General features: G+C 43.4%; 1 protein-coding gene across 7 annotated transcripts in view; it reads left to right on the forward strand.

Annotated features, from left to right (window-relative positions):
* The window catches only part of CRADD (CASP2 and RIPK1 domain containing adaptor with death domain), a 34831-nt gene that overhangs the window by 7497 nt on the left and 6310 nt on the right, over positions 1-21024 (forward strand). The window contains exons 1-3 of one of the 7 annotated variants that reach the window (XM_029607516.1): positions 460-663; positions 4944-5175; positions 9066-12828. The exons of 1 other annotated variant lie outside the window; for it this stretch is intronic. In XM_029607516.1, the coding sequence (XP_029463376.1) occupies positions 5019-5175; positions 9066-9664 (756 nt within the window). In that variant the 5' untranslated portion in view covers positions 460-663; positions 4944-5018 and the 3' untranslated portion in view covers positions 9665-12828. Of the gene's footprint in view, positions 1-459; positions 664-4943; positions 5176-8963; positions 12829-21024 lie in introns of those variants that run through there. 5 more of the 7 variants (XM_029607515.1, XM_029607519.1, XM_029607520.1 and 2 more) reach the window with 5 other exon arrangements.

Genomic DNA, 21024 nt, shown 5'->3' on the forward strand with positions numbered 1-21024 from the left:
CCATCGAGCAGGTTCCCCCAGGAGAGGAGTGTGGGTTGTATCAGAGACTAAAACACTTGGTTGCACTGGGGAAGGTAAGATCATCCCTTTGGAGGACTGTTGTCCCAGAGTATGCTAGTGAAGTGACACTATGAAGTGCCATTGTCCTGGAGCCAATCCTTTCTGTTCCATGAAGCTACAATCTCAGGCCATCTGTCTGCACATCTGCTGAGGCAGCACTGGATATTTATATGGAGAAGGGGCTCAATGATGAGCTTTTGGTCTCTGCCTCCATCTGCTGTCCAGAGGATAATCCCACATGTACAGACGTCTGGCAGGACAATCGGGGAAATATTGTTTTAATTTTTGTTGTAAATAACTTTTGAGAGATGTAATCAGGAAGGTGATTAAGTGTTGATGACCCCAGGTGGTTGCCTCCCAGGTGATTCCTTTCTGATTGTGGACACATAGGGTTTGGACCCCTGCACCTGAGGAATTGAGGATCCTCCTAGGAGAATCCCCACTTGAGGAAGTGATGGATCCTGAGGGACTTGGTTGTATTCCAAAAAAAAAAATCTTTTTGGGCCTGATCTGTACTCTCTTATCTCTCTTCTCTCCAGCTGCCTCCCTTCCCTCAGGGTTCTGGGCTTCCTGCCACTGCTTCGAGGGCTGGGGAGAATAAAGGTAATTTAAACAAAAAATAAAAAGAGAGAAGTTTTAGCGACAGCTGCAATAGGTGATGCAGCTGTGACTGGGGCCCACAGCAGTATCTTCCCCAGTGGTGATAAGTAGACCAGAGAATGCAGGAGAGGGAGGAAAGTATGACTCATATAGCGCCACGTCAGGGGCTGAAACAAGCTTGCGAAGCCGCTGCTATACTGCAGCACATTTAAAAACAAAATAGGAGGAGAAGAGCAGGAAGGAGTTGAAGCATACTCCGAGGTCACAAGTGTGGCTCCCACGGGAAAAAAAGAAGGTGCCCCTATGTCCATCCTGTAATGGCGTTCCAAACACAGCTTCCCCTGAAGAGCCCAGTGAATCCCTCCTCGTGTAGGGGAAGGGCCATGAGAGGGGGTGCTCCAGAATTGGATGTTGTTCCCCTGACCCTAGGGAAAGAGGAAGGACTGACAACAGGGCAGCTAGGCCTGATAGACCCCATAGCAGAAGGGTCGCAGGGAAGACCAGAGAAACAGAACGTTAGGCCCAAGGCCTTGGACCTAACCACATTAGGGGCCCACCCTATGGGGTTTTCCCCAGATTTTGCACTGATACTGTACCAGGATTCTGTGGTATGCAGAAGTCCAGCTCTGTGGGGCGTGCAAGATCCTTGGAAGACACAAGCAGGGCCCCCAAACACTCGCAGGATACACGGAGGTAGAGGAGTTTCACCCGTGGTAACTATCGTGCTCCACTCTGGAAAGGAGGGGTGGTTGGCGAAGGTGTTGACACAGAGTGCATCCATGAGCTCTCAGAAAGAGGGACAATGTTCCTTGGAGGAGACTTCCTCAATAGCTAGGCTCTTCCGAAAAGAGGAACTCACGCCCTCATTACTAGTGTTCAAGCAGCCTTGAAGATAGCAAGAACCAAGACAGATGACTTGACAGAGGGTGACACCATCCTGAAAGAAAGCCACAAAGGACATTTCCTTTGCTTGATGTCCTAAGATGGATGATATTGACCGAATGGGACTCCCCTCGAGCTGCTTCCCTTCGAGGTGGCAGGGTGATGGGCAAGTTATAGCTTTTTCCTGCTGAAGAGAAGAACAATCTGTTGTGCATTCAAAAGAGGGATGCGCTTAGGTCGACTGTAGTCCATAGAACAACCATCCTGGTGGAGGGAGGTAAGAGTCTAAAAGACTCCCAGGATATAGAGGCAGTCCTAAAACAGGCCTTCACAGGGGCCTTGGTAATTCCGGCCTCCATTTACAGGAGCTTTGTAGCTGGATCCAGCAATTGCCTGAGAGAAAATGGCACACTTGAAGTTGGCAATGGCCTCACAATGTATGACCTAGTTAGGCAGCATCTAGATCGGTCGCCTCCAGGAGACTACTTTGGCTTTGTAATTGGGGAGCGAACTCAGCTTCCAAATCGCATCTATGTAAGTTCCCCTTTATGGGAGGACTCCCCTTTGGAGAGGACTTGGAAAACTAGTGACGGAGTTGGGAGACCAAGCCCCAAAAGCTTCCAGGTGATAGAGGTCGGTTGGGCATGCAGGGGCCTAGATGGCAGCACCTCAAATATTTACACAAAAGGTAGAACCGTGGGGGAGGGGGGCAGCTTCACATGCCCCAAGAGGTAAATTCCAGTCCTTTTGTGGGGCCAAGGGCAGAACAGCCTGTGGCAACAGATAACAGCTTTCTCCCCTTCAATGATATCCAGCGGGCCCCTCTGGCTGTAATGCCAGTAAGGGGACGTCTAGTACGATGTTATGCAGATTGGACCCAGATTATGGTAGACCTGAACATAATTTCAAGGGGGTACATGCCTAAGTGGATCAACCCAGTACCAAATATATTTATGATTTTTTTTTTCTGCCAATCACAAATCAAGAGATGCAGTAAAAGCAACCTTCCAAAGCTTATGGGACTTGGAAGCTATAGTCCCAGAAGAGGGGCAAGGAGCATATTCAGTTTATTTTGTAGTACCAAAGAAAGACAGCACCTTTCCACCCATCCTAGACCTAAAAGGGATATAGGTGTTTGAGGGTACCTCATTTCTGAAAGGAGACCTGCCTCTTAGTCATGGAGGCAGTAAGAAAAGGCGAATTTCTGACATCATTGGATCTGGCAGAGGCCTACATCCACATTCCTGTTAGAGGCGTTTTCAGAATTTCCTTGATGTTTGTGCACTAGGCCATCACTTTCAGTTTCAGGCCCTGCCCTTTGGGCTCACGACAGCCCCAAGAATCTTCACCAAGGTGACTGTGCCCATACTGGCAGCCCAGTGCAAACGAGGGCTACTGGTTCATCAGAGCAGAAATTACCCAGGAGAGCCGAAAGGCTTAGGTCACAGTGGTTTGGCTCCTAGAAAGGCTCAGCTGGGTGGTAAACTATACAAAGAGCAACCTGGAACCTTCCCAGTCACTAAGAGTTCTTAAAAACATAAGAATTTGCCATACTGAGTCAGACTGAGGGTCTATCAAGTCCAGTATTCTGTTTCCAACATACTTGTGACCTGGCTTAACTATCTGGCAAGATCCCAAACAGTAAATGGATCCCAGGCTGCTATCACACGGTGATAAGTAGTGGCTAAGTAATTGCACTCTTCTACACAAGGAAAGGACATGTGTCTTTGCCTTTCAAGAGAATCACCAAAATAATAGAACAAGTAAAGATGTTTCTTTTCCTAGATTGGCCAAGGGTGTTGGACTTCTTCCAGCAACTGGGGTTAATGACAGCTGCAATAGATTATAGTCCCCTGGTCCAGGGCATATATGTGCCCAGTGCAACATTCACTGCTCGCCTACTGGTCACCAGCCTCCCAGGATTATGGCCATCTTCTACGGGTCTCCAGGTGGCAGAGGAGAGCCTAGACTGGTGGTTGGATCCTTTCAGCCTTACAAAGAGGGTAAACCTAGAATCTCCTGACTGGGTTGTGTTAACCACAGATGCCAGCATGGTTGGGTAGGGAGCATATTGCCAAAGCCATCTGGCCCAAGGGAACTGGTCAGAAGAGGAGGTTTTATGGCCTATAAACAGGTTGGAGTTTAAGCTTCTAGCCAAGAATATAGGGGAAGGCAGTCAAAATTATCACCAGTGTCGTATGTGAATAAAGAAGGAAGTGCATGCAGCCCCAGATTGGTGGAGTAAGCAAGTCAGCTACTCGGTTGGGCAGAGAAGAATTTTTTTCTGTTGTCAGCATCACATCTTTCTCAGCAGGAACAAGCTGGATCCCGGAGAATGGGAGCTCAGCTTAGATGATAGTTGACCTATCGGGACTGCCGATTGTAGATTTAATGGTGACCCAAGGTGGACGAGTTCTTCAGACGATGGAAGAAGTCAGGATCTAGGGGGATAGATACCTTAATTGCCCTTGACCCAAGGGCAGGCTTCTGTATGTTTTCCAGCCTTAGCTGTTGATAGGCAAAGTAATAGAGAGGATACAAAAAATCACCCCTCAAAGATCATACTAGTAGCCCTAGACTGGCAGAGAAGTCCATGGTATGCATACCTAATAAGGCTGTTCATGGGGGACTCCCTACAGCACCAAAGAAGTTAGGGGCTGCTCTGGCAGGGCCACATACCAATAGAAGACCCATATCCATTTTATCTTATGGCCTGGCCTTTGAAAGAACATGACCACGAAGCAGAGAATACTTGCAGGTATTAGTTGGAGACTTTTCAAGGCTTACTGTAGGGAGAATGGAGCTTCTCCAATTAAGGCAGATATTCTACAAATCTAGACCTCTTATAAAAGGGTTTGGATAAGGATTTGGCCCTCACTTCTTTGAGGGTACAGGTAACAGCCATATCATACTATAGGGGATGCATTAAAGGCACGCAGGTGGCTGCACACCCAGATGTGTGCTTCTTGAAAGGGTGAAGTGTACATTCAACCCTTTAGACCGATCTTTCTGCAGTGGGATGTGGCTCGAGTCCTTAGGGCATTAATGAGAGCACCCTTTGAATCCTTAAGACCAGGTGTCCATTAAGGATCTGATGTTGAAAACAACCTTCTTGGTAGCAATCTGTTCTGCCAGATGCATTTCAGAGTTGCAGGCCCTCTCATGTAGGGAACCCTACTCAATTTCATCTCATTCAGTCTCCTTTAAGCTGGTGCCCTCATTCTTTCCGATGGTGTCTCTATTCCATCTGAATCAGGAAGTGATCCTGCCAGTGTTCAGAAGGAAGGAAGATAAAGGGAAAGAGGGCAGCTTTCTTCTGTTGGATGTACGCTGTGTGATGTTGAGATACTTGAACTTAACGAACGCTTTCAGTAAATCAGTGTTTGTGGTCTTTGGACTAGGAAAAGGAGAGGCAGCCTCCAAGGCTATAATAGCAAGATGAATCAAGGAGGCCATCTCGTCAGCTGATATACTCGATGGTAGGCAAGTGCCAGCAGCGCTCCAAGCCAACTCCTGCAAGCACAGGAATCTTCCTGGGCAGAAGCATCATCAGTCTCCTTGGGGGAAATTTGCAGGGCTGCTACTTGCTCATCCCTACAGTTGTTTGCCAAGCACTACACACTGAATATACAGGTAAAGAAGGAAGCAACTTTTGGGACTGACGTTCTTAAAGTGGCCCTGTCTTCTTCCCACTCGGCCTAGGGGGCATACGTTTGTATCTCCCAAGAGAAATGGACTGGTTTAGCAGGAGGAAAAGGAAGGGAAAATTTGTTCTTATCGTGTTTATTTAAGCATTTTTTATATACCACATTCTACAATAGTTAGATCGAAGTGGTTTACAGAGTCATGTACATAATAAAAAGATATAAAACTTGAGATATATTAAATAAAAAAAAGAGCAACTCATAAAATAAACATATATAACAAGAGTGAGAGACAATAGCTATATCAAATCTCTAAGGTGTAAAGTAGAGGAAGTTAGTCAAATTCTGATTGTTTAAAAACCACAGAACATAAGCAGGTTTTCAATTTTTTAATAGCCTTAGGGAGCCTGGTATAGAGTTCCAAACAGTGGGACCTGTGACCGAAAAGGCAGGCCTTCTAGTAAGGTCAAGCTTGGCTAGTTTGACTGAGGGGACCTCAAGAAGACTTTTATTCATGGAACGGAGGTGGAGTGTGGGTTGATATATACATAGACTAGAACATAACCAAAGTGCGGATTTCTTATATATAAGGCTGTGAATGATTGTAAGAATTTTATACTGTATATGTAGTGAGCAAAGGACAGGATAACTGATAATTTTCTTTCCTTGAGTCCTGCTAGCCCAGTCCAGACCCAGGAATACATAGAGTTGCTCCTCTCTCTTCCCTCTTTGCCCTCCCCTGAAGGGGAAGGGTGCAGAAGTGACCTTGAGGGACCAAAAACAAAAAAAGAGATGGAAGAGAGAAAATACAGGATCCTTGTCTGATAGCTTTCAGGCCGATACAGTAGGAGCGCACTGTTAACCAGTGTTTTGGACGCACATTTTCAACGCGCTAGCTTTACTCCTTATTCAGTAAAGGATAATAGCGCATTGAAAACGCGCGTCCAACCCCCCCCCCCTGAAACTAATAGGGCCCGCAACATGCAAATGCATGTTGCGGGCCCTATTAGTCATTTCCACGCGATGCAGAAAGTAAAATGTGCAGCCAAGCCGCACATTTTTACTTTCAGAAATTAGCGCTTACCCAAAGGCAGGCGCTAATTTCTTTCGGCACCAGGAAAGTGCACAGAAAAGCAGTAAAAACTGCTTTTCTGTGCATCTTCCGACTTGATATCATGGCAATATTAAGTCGGAGGTCTCAAAAGTTAAAAATAATCAAAAATTTTAAAAAAAAAAATTTTAAATCGGCTCGCGGGTTGAAAACCGGACGCTCAATTTTGCCGGCGTCCGGTTTCCAAACCCGTGGCTGTCAGTGGGTTTGAGAACCAACGCCGGCAAAATTGAGCGTCGGCTGTCAAACCCGCTGACAGCCACCGCTCCTGTCCAAAAAGAGGCGCTAGGGACGCACTAGTGTCCCTAGCACCTCTTTTTACCGTGGGCCCTCATATGAATAATTTTTTTTTTCTGAATCGCGCTCTCTCGCAACTTTTACTGTATCTGCCTGTTTGGCAGGAGGCTACTGGCAAGAGCCCAAGACCATGCCACCTTTTATGACTAAGTGAGACACACCCCTTGATGAATTCACAAATGAGGAATGGGCTAATCCCAAGAATAATGAACTGCTCCAGCAGGACTCTCAAGAAAAGAAAATTATCAGAAAGAACAATTTTCCCATATGAAATACAGTTGATGCTTCTGTGATAGGTTAGAGGGAGCACTTTGTTAAAGGATAAAGTACATTATAAAGCACCAGTGGAGAAGCAGCCTGCCACCTCTTATGTACATGGTGCCAGCTTGGGCACAGAAACAGCACTGGATCTCTTTCACCATATAAGGATGAGATTTGTTTTCTCAATTGTCAGTTGAAAAAAATATCCATGTTCTCACAAATGTAAAAGTTTGTAGGTGTGCTATACACAGGGCTTAATTTGTAGCCAAAGGGAAGTGGAACTGTAGAGGAGGGCTAGGAGGAGAGAGAGAGCGAAGCAGCCACAACGGATTAACACTGCCAGTTCTGCTCTGCTTCATCAGGCCCCAGGTAACGTGCAAGCAATAGTGTCCATTATCAAGGCCAGGGATGAAACCTTACTTATTAGCGCTACACATTCAACTCCTTTATATATCTGTTCTGTGCTCTGCAGTGTCTGCTTCAGGATCACGCACACTCCCCCCACCTTTCCTGCTGAACAGGAAGGGGAGGGCGGGATTGAAGAGCAGAGCAGCTGTACTGTGTTTTATCTGCTACAGGCTCCATCCCCTCCTCTCTTCTTCCCTGTAGACTGCCTGGAGAGCAGGGCTTGAATACCACTGCTGTTCTGCCTCTTAAGTCTGAGAAGAAGAGGTGGAAGTGCATTCCGGGCTGGTTCCTCCACAAATTAAGCCCTGGTTGCACAGATCCCAGTAGAGGAATGATGTTTAGTGAATATCTCACATCTCTACTGTGACTTCCATGCACAGTAATGGGCTTTCTCTCTTCTTGCACAATTCTATTTGAACAACTTCCCCCTGACACTGGCATGACCTCCTCCCTGACTGTCTTTAGAAGAAAGCTAAAGGCTCACTTTTGCACACTGGCCTATTTAGTTTTAATTTATTCAATTTGTTATACTGCCTTTCCAGTAAATCAAAGCATAAATGCTTGATCGCTCACTTTTTCCAAAGATGTCTCAGTTAACTATTGTACTGTTTACCATTATTTTCTTTGTTCATTTATAATATTGTAAGATGTCCTGGATAGGCCACGAGATAAATACAAATAGATGTTAATGGGGAAAAAAAAGTCCTCCCTCTCAAATTCATGCAGAGATGTGGGTACCATAGTCCATCAAATCTTCTAAGCCTAATTCCTCTGGGATTCCAGACAGTCAGCTTTTTCAAGATATCAACAATTAATATGCATGAGCAATATTTGCATATACCATCTAAATTGTAGCACTGGAGACCCCCCCCCCTAATCTTCCAGTATAACAAAGACCCCATTATTGTGTATCCCAACAATTAAAATATTCTCTTTCTAGGGTAGTGACAGCCCTGAATTTTCACTAGGCACCCATTATACCTGAGCGTAGGGTGGCAAACGTTTAGGGGCAGTAGGCTGGCTAAGATTCCAATTCTGCTGCATCTCATTCAGCAGGGAACAACCTTCTGCTTTCCTGTAACAGAGCCTTACAGGAGGTTCAGGGATAAAAGCACCAAAAGTGCTTAGGGGTGGCAAAATCCGAAATCCGCCCCTGGATTGTGGTCCTAACACGAGTCACTGGAGAGTCCCAGAACAGTCTGGTTTTCAGGTTAGCGATAATGACGAGGCATGAGATCTCTCTGCATGCACTGCTTCTGCTGAATGCAAATAGTTCTCATCCATATTCATTGTGGATATCCTGACAAACCAGATGGTCAGATTCTTGGCTTGAATACCTTTATTCTAGGGCTTTGTAGTCTGACATACTCCTTTATAATGCAGCCTAGCCAACCCAAATTAAACTACATTGACAGCATTATAAGCAGAAGACAATGCGAACGTATTTTCACAGTAACTTTGGGGCTTGTGGCCGCTAGGAACTCTGTTTTCTCTCCTTGTCTCAGCTGTCAGACAACAGAGCTCACTATCGCAGGGGCAGCTTTCTATTAGTGTAGCACCAGGAATTGTATGCAGAACTATGGAGAATATAAGTCACTAATTAAAGTCATTTTTCTCCTGAAAATATAGTGTAGCACTGTATGTTAGCATTGTATACCTGTAAGAAGTATTTCAGCTTTCCCAGCTCTTGTGTCCACTAGGTTGAAGTACTGCTTTAGTACACTGAAATCTGAAATGTCCCTCTGAAGCTTTTCCAGCACTTCCAAATCCACATATATTATCCTGGCTCTTCCTTGCCACAGACATGAACACCCAGCATAGACAACTATTGAGGAGTCTTCGGATGCAGCTCTGCGCAGAGGTGCTAGTGGATGGATTTGTTATGCAGTACTTATATCAAGAAGGAATTTTAACAGAGAATCACCTTCAAGAGATCAGCTCCCAAGTCACCAGCCAAAGGAAGACCATGATGCTGCTGGATATCCTCCCTACTAGAGGCCCTAAAGCTTTTGCTGCCTTCCTTGAATCTCTGCAGGAATTTCCCTGGGTACGGGAAAAGCTGTTGGCACAGTGCAAGGAAGTACCAGAGGATCCTGTTGTTAATAAACTTGGGGGCATCCCTGCACATGTGCTGAACAGCCCACCGACGGATAAACAGATCAACCAGCTGGGCAGCAGGCTGGGCCCAGAGTGGGAGCAGATTATATTGTATCTGGGTTTGTCACAAAACGACATTTACCGCTGTAAAGTCAGCCATCCCTGTAATGTGCAGTCACAGGTGGTGGCTGCCTTTATCATGTGGAGGCAACGTATGGGTAAGAAAGCAACAGTACAGTGTCTATGTAACAGCCTGCTGGCAGCAGAGGTAGACCATTCGGTGATCCAGCACATGCTGAAGTGAGGAAGCGGCCTGTGAACACATCTCAGCTCTTCCCTAACAAATTCATTTCCAGAACGCTGGCATGCTTACAAAAGAAAATAGTCCAGAATAAACAAGTTGGGACAATTTCAGAGTCGCCCACAGCAGGCACTAGTACTTAACCCTCTAGTACTTAAAAGTTTGTGTTGATAAATTGGTCTTTTCAAAAACCTTTAAGCTATTAGTGTGTCCCAGAAGTAATTGCAGATTTATTTCATGTGGCATGGGATCTGATGGCCTTCCAGCAAATATGAACCACTCAAATCCAGATAATGTGTTACTTTCTTGATAATTTGGTTTCAATTGCAAGAGAACTGCTTACAGAATTTGAAAAATAAGATCAGTTAACACTTAAGTGGTATTGGGTATTGTTATTGTATACTTTTGGTAAAATGGTTTTTTTGGGGATTTTTTTTTTTTTTTTTTACTTGGTAACAAGGAGCCTTCTGCCATTATTGCATTACAAACTGAAAGGCAAGACTAGTCATATTGAGGTCAATATTCAAAAGCCATTGAGATGGATAACTCCCGCTTCCAATGGCAGATGTGCCGGGCCCGGATTGCAGTAGGACACTACTATGATCCGGGTGAAGAAATACCAAAACGTAAGGTACCGGGGAGGGATAGTAAGGAAAGGATTGGGTTGTCCGGGGGGGGGCAGAAGGGAGGTCTGGACACCAGATGCGAGTATTTAAAAATGGGGAAAAGGGAACAAGGGGTGGGGGAGGGGCAATGAAGTGCAAGGAGTCGAGTCCATTGGGGTTCGAGTGGGAGGAAGGCAGGTAAACATTTGGGCCTGCAGGCCTGAGATGAGGTTTTTGGGGTTTTTTGCACTGATCTACTTAACCCACTATATTCTTTTAAATATAGCCGGTTAAGTGAAAAATTATCCGACCACACAAGGCTGGATAACTTTATACATAACCAGTGATATTAAAAAGAATACCTGGTTATGTTTAACGTTATCTGGCTAAGTGTAGTTGGATAAATTTTAATTGTGGATATTTAGTGGGTCGTTTTATCTCGCTGAATATCCAGGACAAGTTATCCGGCTAATTTTAGTAGGATAACTTGTTTAGTGGACAATCTACTGAATATTGGCCTCATGCATTAAAACGTTTTATATACAACAGACTATGGGTGATGGTCCAATATATGCTTAAAATCATGTTAACTGATTGTGCTTTGGGGTAAATATCCAGTAGTGCATCTGACTGCAGTGTTATATACAAGATTTTAAGGATGAACTAAATAATCCAATTTTTACCCAGGGTACCCACATAAATTGTTTCTGAATATTGGGTATTTATGGAGCAAAATGTCCAGGTATAACTTTATTCATTGAAAAACAGTGGTATAAAGTTATGCACATTACCGTCACACTGATCGCACATGGTTTCTGAAAATGAAAGTTATGTGTAAATTCACCACAGGAAGCCTCTCCCATACAAAACATCTTTTTATTTAGCCACGTTCATTCACGCTGTGAACTTCATGTGCAGGTTTTAGGTGGCTGGAGATCCACTTTAAATACGTACAGCCAACTTAAAAACTGCACACATATACACAACTCTTAAACTTTTGAAAATGTATTCTTTTGTGTAATCTTCCAGTTTGCCTCAGAGGCTTAGGATTTGGGTTTTTCATAAGGGCCCAAGTGGGCTGGATTGGTGTGTGTGGGGGGTTGTTAACATGTTCCACAGCAAGGCACATCCTTTTCCATATGTGTTATTTGTGCCTTTCACTGTTGTACAAGGAACCAAGGTCCTGAAAACAATGCCGTATATCAAATTGCATTTTTCCTTATACTGTTAATGTGAACAAAGCATGATGCAAGTATCTGTTAAAGAACATGCACAGGCAGTTTTATCCCATCAAGCAAAATGTAATTGTGAATTCTCGAACTTACGCATTTATAGCGAGAGAGTCTTGAAGCACTAGTTTAAAGAAAATACTCTCAGGGCTGACATACTATGATTTCAGTTGTTGCTGATCTTTGTGCAGACCAGGACTGGTGGATCCTGTGGGGCAACTGCTGTGTTTCTGCTGTGCTGTGTTACACATTTTTAAATAAGACAGCAAAATTTTAGCTTTCAGAAGTTTCTGCAGATTTTAAGGATTCTGCTCCTTATCTTCATGGACATTGGAACCTGCTGGACTTTATTAATAATTATTTTTTTGTATCTGACAGGGAATCAGTAGGTTCACAGCTATCTTGCCTTCTCTCTGCCAAGCCAGGATGTAGTCCTAGAGGGACTTCTCTGTAATGTTGGGTGCTGTTTCCTTGTCAGTGTTCACTGGATAACATTCCTAGTCTTAGTAATTTGTATCCAAGCAATTCTGTTTCTGATCATGGTCTATATGGAGTTTGGAAGCAAGCATTTTAATGATGGTGGCTGCCTGTGCTAATGTTGATTGTTTAACAATGCATTTCCAAAAGACACAGTGAAATGTCAGAATATGTGGGAAATACCAGCACTTTTACTGAAAAACTTGCCTTTGTAAATGCAAAGAAACCACAATGATGTCATAGGGAAAATGGGGGAAACAACTTGCTGCACAGATATTAAGAAATCAGAACTAATAAACAGGATCAAGAAACAATGAAACCCAGGTAACCCACCAAGCTATCTTTTGGTTTTTTTTTAATGTTGATGGTATTTTCCCTTTAATGAACTGTTCATTAAAAAAAATCTGTGCTCCTAAATGATTCTTTACTGTGAGCGACATCCGTGTGTCTCAGCCTTTCTGTTTGGCTGACTTCCTAAACTGCCCAGGACTGGCTGCTGGAGATGAGGGGAGACTCCTGCTTCAAGACTGGGGGCGGAGGAGTTCCCTGCGAAGAAGGTAGAGCATAGGGGGTCCCTTCCATGGCTGGGGAGGGAGGTGGGATTACATGCAGTCTCCCCCAGTCTCAACCCAGCCACTTCCTAAAGTTTTAATGTCAAGAATTATGACAAAGGAGCTGTGCTTGCTTGCACCTAGAGCAGGGGAGAAAAGAAAAACAAGTCTCCTTATTCCAGACGACAAGGGGCTAAAAATAACTGTAGGACAGAGGGGGTAGATGCTGCCCTTTTAAGGGGGTCTGGTGCTTTCATGGCTGCATAACCAGAATCCTGATGACTTTTTTGTTTTGCTTATTTACACAGCCGGGGGGGGGGGGGGGGGGGGGGGGTAGTTTGGCTTTCCGTTGAGCTCAATGTCCATGTTTAAGCAGCTGTTCAATCCCAGTTGTAGTGAACAGCCTCAGAGTGAAGGCAAATCTGTCCCTGCATCCAGAAACAGCAGCGTGTGCAGCGCTGTGGGGCTCAGAATAAAGCCACTACCAGGACAGTGTGACCTGGTGGTTTAGGACAGCAGAGAATGTCCTGCTTGTAGCTACAGGTGGCCATGTGGGAGCCGCCACCAGTGCAGGTGCAGCAGGGGTCCGCTTCCTGCTGCAATGACTGTCACTCTGTGAACCAGCCATTGCTGGCCCTCAGACCAGTGGTTAAGAAACACTCTCTAGCTTAGATAGACAAGTGTTTGTTTTTACATAGCTGCCTCTTGCTGATATAACAAGGAATCTGAGCTCTCTTAAGGGCTCCATCCAAATAAGAGCCTGAGCTGAAATAAATGCCAGTCAAGTGTTCTGTTGAGCAAGTGATTGTGCTTAACTTGATTTACCCACCATCCCATGTAATAATGCCCAAGGAATTATTTCCTCTAAAATCTTTTCTTCTTCATTTTGGATAACTGACTATGGCAGTGGTTTCTTTCTAAATAAAGGCATGCCTTTCCTGATTGGATTATGAGGCGCAATCTGAGCCCATCAGAGAAGGAAGGAGATGGTGGCACTTATACCAAAGTTGATAAAAGTTGGGAATTAGTATTTGGACCATTGAAATATCACACTGTGTTTAAATGATAGGTTGGCCCAGAATTTTCCTGATTACCATTCTTCTGTTTTAAGACAGAATCATACCTATTATGCAGACTATTGATAACTGACTTTTTTAATCAGTTGCAAATGTAATATTTAATTCAGTTTTCACCTGCAACTTGCCTAATATTACCTCCTGCCTTCAAAGGAGTGGGTAAAGGGGGAGACCAAGGGAGCTCAGACCTAAGAAACTTTTAATACTTTTCAAAAAATGTTTTTAAAAAATGTTTTGAAGAATTATCCCAGTTTCTACTTTTTGTTTACATACCTCATGAGTTCTAGTACAGTAGGCTGTTCTGGGGTGACCTTCCAAAACTGTGTCTCATCCACTTTTAGTGACCTTGCAAGGAAAAGCTAGAAAAAGCATAAACTGGGCACTTCCAAAAAAAAAAAAAAACCCAACAAAAAAAACCCAATCCCAGATATGTTTAAACATAAATCCCAATTTTGAAGGGATAAGGGAGCCAAATTAAAGCAGAAGAATGCTTTTAATTTGTCATAATTGAGGTTTCCCCAAATCCTGGGGTGCTTTTTAAAAATAAATATCTCGCAGGATGAGCCAATGCGATGCCTTTCTGTGTCTGTGTAGATGGTTTATAACTTCAGAGCCAGTTTGGTCTAATCTGACTCCATTGTGTGGGAGGCAATTCAAGGCAGTCTTGTGAACAATGCTGCTCCCAGCAGTTGAGAGGAAACGCAGAAGGCCTGCTTCTTAAGATTTGTTAAAAAGTTAAAGCAATAAGATATACTTGCTACAGGCTGGTTTTTATTACTTGCCATACAGAGTTTTGAATTATTGCAGTCCTTGGTAAGGTGGAGTGTGTTAATGTTTGTGGGTTTGGGTTTTTTTTAAATATATTATTTGATAAGCCTGCCTACAATTACAGAAGTAAGGTCACCTTTCTCCAGGTCATAAGGATCAATTAAAGTCCTGGTTCAGTTACTATATAAACATATTACCGTGTTTATAAATTTAAAAAACAACAACTTTCAAACAGGAGATGAATAACTTGCTTTTTCCTCATATTTTGGAGGCTGCTACTTACATTGCATATAATAATTTTCAAAGCAGGTGTGGGAGAAATACAATGGTTCACTTAAAAACTGCACTTTTGTAAATCTGGGATGCAGTATTTACAAATAAAATTAAACTTGTGTGTGCGTGTCTTTATTTTTGTCTACTTGCTTTCCTATGTAAAGTATAATGTTTGCATGCCAGCAAATAATTGCTTTCTTAACAGAATCCAGTGTCCCTTACTTTTTAACCCAAGTGTTTGGCTACTTAGGGGCCAATTTTCAAACAGTCTGCATGGGGACAACGTCTGCTGCTGCATCTTCCCCACAAACTTTTCACAAAAAAGAGAAAGTACAGGTATGCTTTCATTTTGAAACTTTTTCCATAGAAAATAACATGCGTGAAGTTGAAAATGAAATCCACAAGAGTTAGGTTTTTTTTCCCCCCTGGCCTAAACACCTCATCTCAGTGCGGCTCTAAGTACATACTGCTTGTAGGTGCATGGAGGCAGAGTAACTTTCAGACTCTGGGGAGGTTTTGTGTACTTTCAAAGACAGTGATGGTGTGTCCGTCTGTCCCCCCCCCCCCCAATGAAAAATACACAACAAAAATATGACCTTCAGGCTCCCTCCCTCCCAGAAAAATCCAGCCTTCAGTCCTCAATGCCCTTCCTCTCTCTTATTCAGCAAAAAAAAAAAAAAATTCAGACTCCTGGGCTCCCTAAACAAATATCTGTTTGGGAGGTGAGTGGGAGTTGTTTCATGGGCCTAGAGGTCCATCATTGTCTTTGGGAGGGAATGGAGAAGTTCCTGGCAGTAACCATTCTGGTTTTAAATCCTGATTAGTTTACAGACACATCTGTCTGAAATTAGGTTGTTACTTTTTTGCTGTTGCCCATTTGGATTTGAGAACTTGTTTAAAATTACAAAAAGAAACTTGCATATTTAGGAGGGCAATTCTGAAAGCCATTTATGCATGGGCATTCAGATGATGCCTGGGTAACACATGTTAAGTGCAGGCATTAATGCCAATGCCCTTTTAGTACACAAATGCCTAAACCAGTACTTGGATATTGGAAGAATCATTGAGACGTTCTGCTGCTCCCTTAGCACCTCCCTTAGGAGCGAGAACACGCTGGGCTGTGTGAATAGACATGATTTTAACTGTAGCATGAGTTTTGCTTACCTGCCATTGCTTGAGTATTGCAAACCAAATAAGACAGTAAGTAGCCAGATACCATTATAATTTATATCTTTATTGATTTTTTTCAATTCAATACAGAAAGCCAATAAGTATACATTTCATGGAATTCCCAACTTAATTCCTCTACAATTCTCTCTTGTTATTATTTTCCCATCAATCAGAAATTGTTACCCATCAACAAACAAAAAACAGAAGCTCAGTGATAGGGGGGTACTAAAACTAAATTCTCTTTCGATACATCATCCATAGTTATGCTCTGGATACTAATTTACTACTCACTGGGCGGTGTAGGAGAAGTGACTGTTCTCCTTTGTTCTATAAAATTAATTAACTGATCAGGTGTGAAAAACACAAAAATATCTTGTTCCTTCTTCAACATACATTTGCAGGGGAATCTCAGGGTGAAAGAGTATCCCATAGAAATTACTGCCTGACGGTGAACCAAAAATTCCTTTCTTTTTTGCTGAGTAGCATATGATAGATCGGGAAAAATCTTAATCACATCGTCACAGAATGATATGGGGTATATTGAGAAATATTTTCTCATAACCTTATTAAGGTCTAGTAAATTCTGAAATGCTACAAGTAAAACCCCTCTATCTATTATTCTGCTTTCCGAATTTTCTAGAAAATTGGAAAGATTACCTTGAAAGGGTAACTCTAATGTATTTAAATTTGGGCTTCTCCTGGGTAGGAAGTAACAGAAACTTATAAAAGGTAATTCATTTTCTGGAAATAATAAGACTTCCTTCAAAAATTGAAGTAATGTCTCCATGGGAACTTGGCCTGCCACCCTTGGAAAATTTAACATCCTTAAATTAAGACGTTTAGAGTTATTTTCAAAGATTTCCAATCTTCTCGATAATGAATTTCTATCTTTAGCTACGACAGCCTGGAATTCCATATTTTTTTTCTCTTTATCCTCTAATTTTTGGATTCTTTCCTCAGACTTTTTTACCTCTTCTCGTACTGCCATTACACTCTGCAGATTATTCCCTGCAATTAAATCTATCTTTTTTTCCAAACCCTTCATATTCGTATTCATTACAGTCATCAAGTCCCACAACTGTTCCAGTGTTACCACCTGAGGGCGTGTTGGAATCTCTATTACCTCGTAACTGGGAGCAGGGTCTTCCCCTCCATTCCTGGTAATTGGGGTTGAACAAGCTCCCAGAAATTCTGTAGCTTCGTCCTCACCACCTTCCATGCCTGGAGGGCTTTCTTCACGGTTTACCAAGATTAACTTGGACCCAGTGGAATTAAACTGCTGTGTTGAATTCGCAGGCGAGGTTTCACTCCCCTCTGTATTGGTGGCAATCCCAGGTTTGGGCTCAGCGAAGCCTCCTCTAATGACCCAGTTCTTTCTCCCATATGAGCTGGGTCTGCAGTATCCTTGGTTGCCGGGGATTTCAGAGCAGCGTTAGTCATATAGCGGACAATCTCTTGTTGGATTGGAGATGGGAGGGGTGCCTGAGGATACACCCTTACCCTCCCCTTTCGTTTAGGAGGCATAACAAACTTTATTTGTTGGATTACAAGAGAGGTCGCTTATAAGTCCAACTTACTATGTGCAGTATTCTTTTGAGCTTCTGTGGCAGCTGAGTAGTCGCGAGGATAGTACCCCGCCCATCCGCACTAAGCCGGACAAAGCCGCGCGTGCCCCTACAAAATCGGCGCGGAGCGGCGTTCAGGCTGCAGCTGAGCCTGAGCGTGGAGGAAGCACCTGGGTGAGCTGCAGGAGCGACTTCCAACAACCCCTTGCCGGCCCTGACGTCATCTTTGGGACCCGAGGCGCCTACAAAATCGGCGCGGAGCGGCGTTCAGGCTGCAGCTGAGCCTGAGCGTGGAGGAAGCACCTGGGTGAGCTGCAGGAGCGACTTCCAACAACCCCTTGCCGGCCCTGACGTCATCTTTGGGACCCGAGGCGCCTACAAAATCAGCGCGGAGCGGCGTTCAGGCTGCAGCTGAGCCTGAGCGTGGAGGAAGCACCTGGGTGAGCTGCAGGAGCGACTTCCAACAACCCCTTGCCGGCCCTGACGTCATCTTTGGGACCCGAGGCGCCTACAAAATCGGCGCGGAGCGGCGTTCAGGCTGCAGCTGAGCCTGAGCGTGGAGGAAGCACCTGGGTGAGCTGCAGGAGCGACTTCCAACAACCCCTTGCCGGCCCTGACGTCATCTTTGGGACCCGAGGCGCCTACAAAATCGGCGCTCTGCGGCGCACCGCAGCCGCCGCCAGATACCATTAAAATGAGGTCTTGTTATCTAATCTTTTTTATTTTATTTTATTTTTTTTAATTGTGTGTGTTTAAAAATAAAGGTCAATAAGTACATAAGATGATACCTTTCTTATTGGACTAACAATAGCTTTCTTTACTAGCTTTCAGGAACTAACACTCCCTTAAGTCCAAATGTGTTGTTATAAAATAATTTAATTGAATCTACCATTGCTATACATTTTAATAGCTGTGATTTGTTGCTTTTATCCTTAGTACAGGTAATGATTCTTGGACGTTTCTAGTGCTTATTGTCTTAAATATTTCTGACTCTGTTGCTGCGGTGTCAAAAAAAATCCCAAACTTCTATTACTAATACTCAATTGTCGTACACAGAACCAGTCAGGTTAAAACTTGTTTCCTGACTTCAGTGTATTTCAGTAGGAGGTAAACACATTTGCAGCGCTTCCTCTGAAAATCAGGCTTGTGGTAGATTTTAACAGTACACAATGGGGGATGCTTGCATTGCTGGTGCATTACCTATTGTGTGGGTACATGGAGATCATCTTTCATATTCAACTGTGCACAGTGGCAGATTAATTTCTAAGCCCACACCCCTGCTTAACCCTTTAGGAAAAACAGTATATAACGGGTAAAGTCCAGTGGGGCAAAATGTAATTTGGTTTTGCATAACTTTACAAACAGTCTGCAAAGAGATTGCATTATCACAAGTTTTGAAATTCGTGAGCAGTAATGCCAGCCAAAGCCTTATCCTTAATTACTGTCCATTCCCACAAACCTCATAAACATTTATAATTCACTTTTCTAAAAGAATCTTATTGAGAGTATGTTCACTTACTACATACTTGGGAGCTCTTAAATACTGCCACAAGGAAATGTAAATATCTATGGGGAAAGAAGACCTGCAGGGAGGATGAACTGTCCAAGGAAGGGAGAAGGGAATGAGGCTAGGGGAAAAACAGACTTTAAAAAAAACAACATAAAGGTAGCTAGGAATCTCCCTTGGGGAATTAAGTTAAAATGACAAAACTATAGGAAGAATCATACCTTGCCACAGATTCGGCCACGATCCCCATCTGCCTCTTGTATACATGTTTAGGCTTTCAGATTGTCCAATTTAGTTAAAAGTACATTTCAGGGAATCTCTCAGACAAGCAAGGACCCAGCCTCTCACGAGATCAATTTCTTTGAATTGTCATTATTATTTGTATAATGCTCCCAAATGTATGCAGTACTGTACAGAGACCTACACAGTCCCTGCTCCTTGGAGTTTACTATCAGGCCGATACAGAAAAAGGAGTGGGCGAGTGCACAGGCCACTCTCCTGGCCGCGTGATTCAGGAGGGTGGCCTATGCAAATTAGGGCCCGCGGTAAAAAGAGGCGGCTGTCAGCGAGTTTGACAGCCAGCGCTCAATTTTGCTGGCGTCAGTTCTCAAACCCGCTGACAGTTACGGGTTCGGAAACCGGATGCTGGCAAAATTGAGCGTCCGGTTTTCAAGCCGTGGGCCGATTTTAAAAAATTTTATTTATTTATTTATTTATTTTTTACTATTTTTAACTTTTGGGACCTCCGACTTAATATCATGGCGATATTAAAGTCGGAGGTCCCAAAAGTTTAAAATAGTAAAAAAAAAAGTGTGCATATTACACCCTCCGTGTACCTTCTGTGCACCCTCCGTGCACAGAAAAGCAGTTTTTACTGCTTTTCTGTGCACTTTCCCGGTGCCAGCAGAAATAGGCGCTAATTTCTGAAAGTAAAATGTGCGGCTTGGCTGCACATTTTACTTACTGTATCACGCAGGAATGACTAATAGCGCCCGCAACATGCATTTGCATGTTGCGGGCGCTATTAGTCTCGGGGGGAGGGTTGGATGCACATTTTCAACACGCTATTACCCTTTACTGAATAAGGGGTAAAGCTAGCACATCCAAATGCAGGTTGATAGTGTGCTCCACCAGAGCACACTGTACTGTATCGGCCTGTCTCTAGTCAAGGGAAACTGAAGATACAAATTAGGTGGAATTAATTGAGTTAGGGCAACAAATGGTGACTTTGCAGGGAATAAGGCTTGTTAGAAGACTATATAAAAGACTAGTGCAGTAGGTGGAGCTCTAGAAGAGAATGATTAGGTAGGGGGAATAGGGGGTAATTCACTTAAACTTGGATCTGTAAATAGAGTGATCTTGGTACATGTGTAAACTAGACCCAACTGTAATTATACAGAAAAAAAATACTTCTGCATATGTTGGATATATATTAAAACTCATACGAATTCAGTTTTTTGTGTTTATCATGGGCCCAGTAATATGCACACATTTTCCAACAAAGGAACTATACCCTTGAAAGCTAGTCACATATGCTACTTATTTATGGGGCGATCTCCTACAAGCTATATTTTTGTACCTTTTTATTTCTATGTATTTGAGTACATCAACAGAGCAACAGCACTACTTTATCCAAGGAAAAAAATGACTCAGCATTGGAGATGGAGATAGATATCTAAGCATATTTTCTGTTAATAAACAGGCCTGAATTAACCATAATGTGGGTGATGTCATCCTGCAGCACTGTCTCCTAGCTAGGAGAGCTTTTGCAGCAAATCATGATCAGATGTTGCCTCATGAGCTCCCTCAATCTTTTTTTCATTTAAGCAATAGCACAGATGTGCATGTCTTCTCATGCTGTCTTTTTATTTTTTTCCAAAATTTTTCAAAACTTTATCTTTAAAGTTGCCTTGCTGCCTCAGAAGCTCCCAAACAGCACTTTTCAGTGCAACATTTTTGTTGGAATGTCTTCTGAGAAAAAAGCCACAATAAGTGGGTTTAAAGACTGTGTTTATGGCAGGAACATGTCCATTATGGATGGACACAAACTCTGCTACTGCTGCCTGGGTCCAGACCATAACCAAGCAAATTGTCTCTGCAAATGCAATGTCCAGGGCCTCAAAAATGGAGGAACCGCTTAAG

This window comes from Rhinatrema bivittatum, chromosome 6 (genome assembly GCF_901001135.1).
Source record: "Rhinatrema bivittatum chromosome 6, aRhiBiv1.1, whole genome shotgun sequence".
Classification (NCBI taxonomy): domain Eukaryota; kingdom Metazoa; phylum Chordata; class Amphibia; order Gymnophiona; family Rhinatrematidae; genus Rhinatrema; species Rhinatrema bivittatum.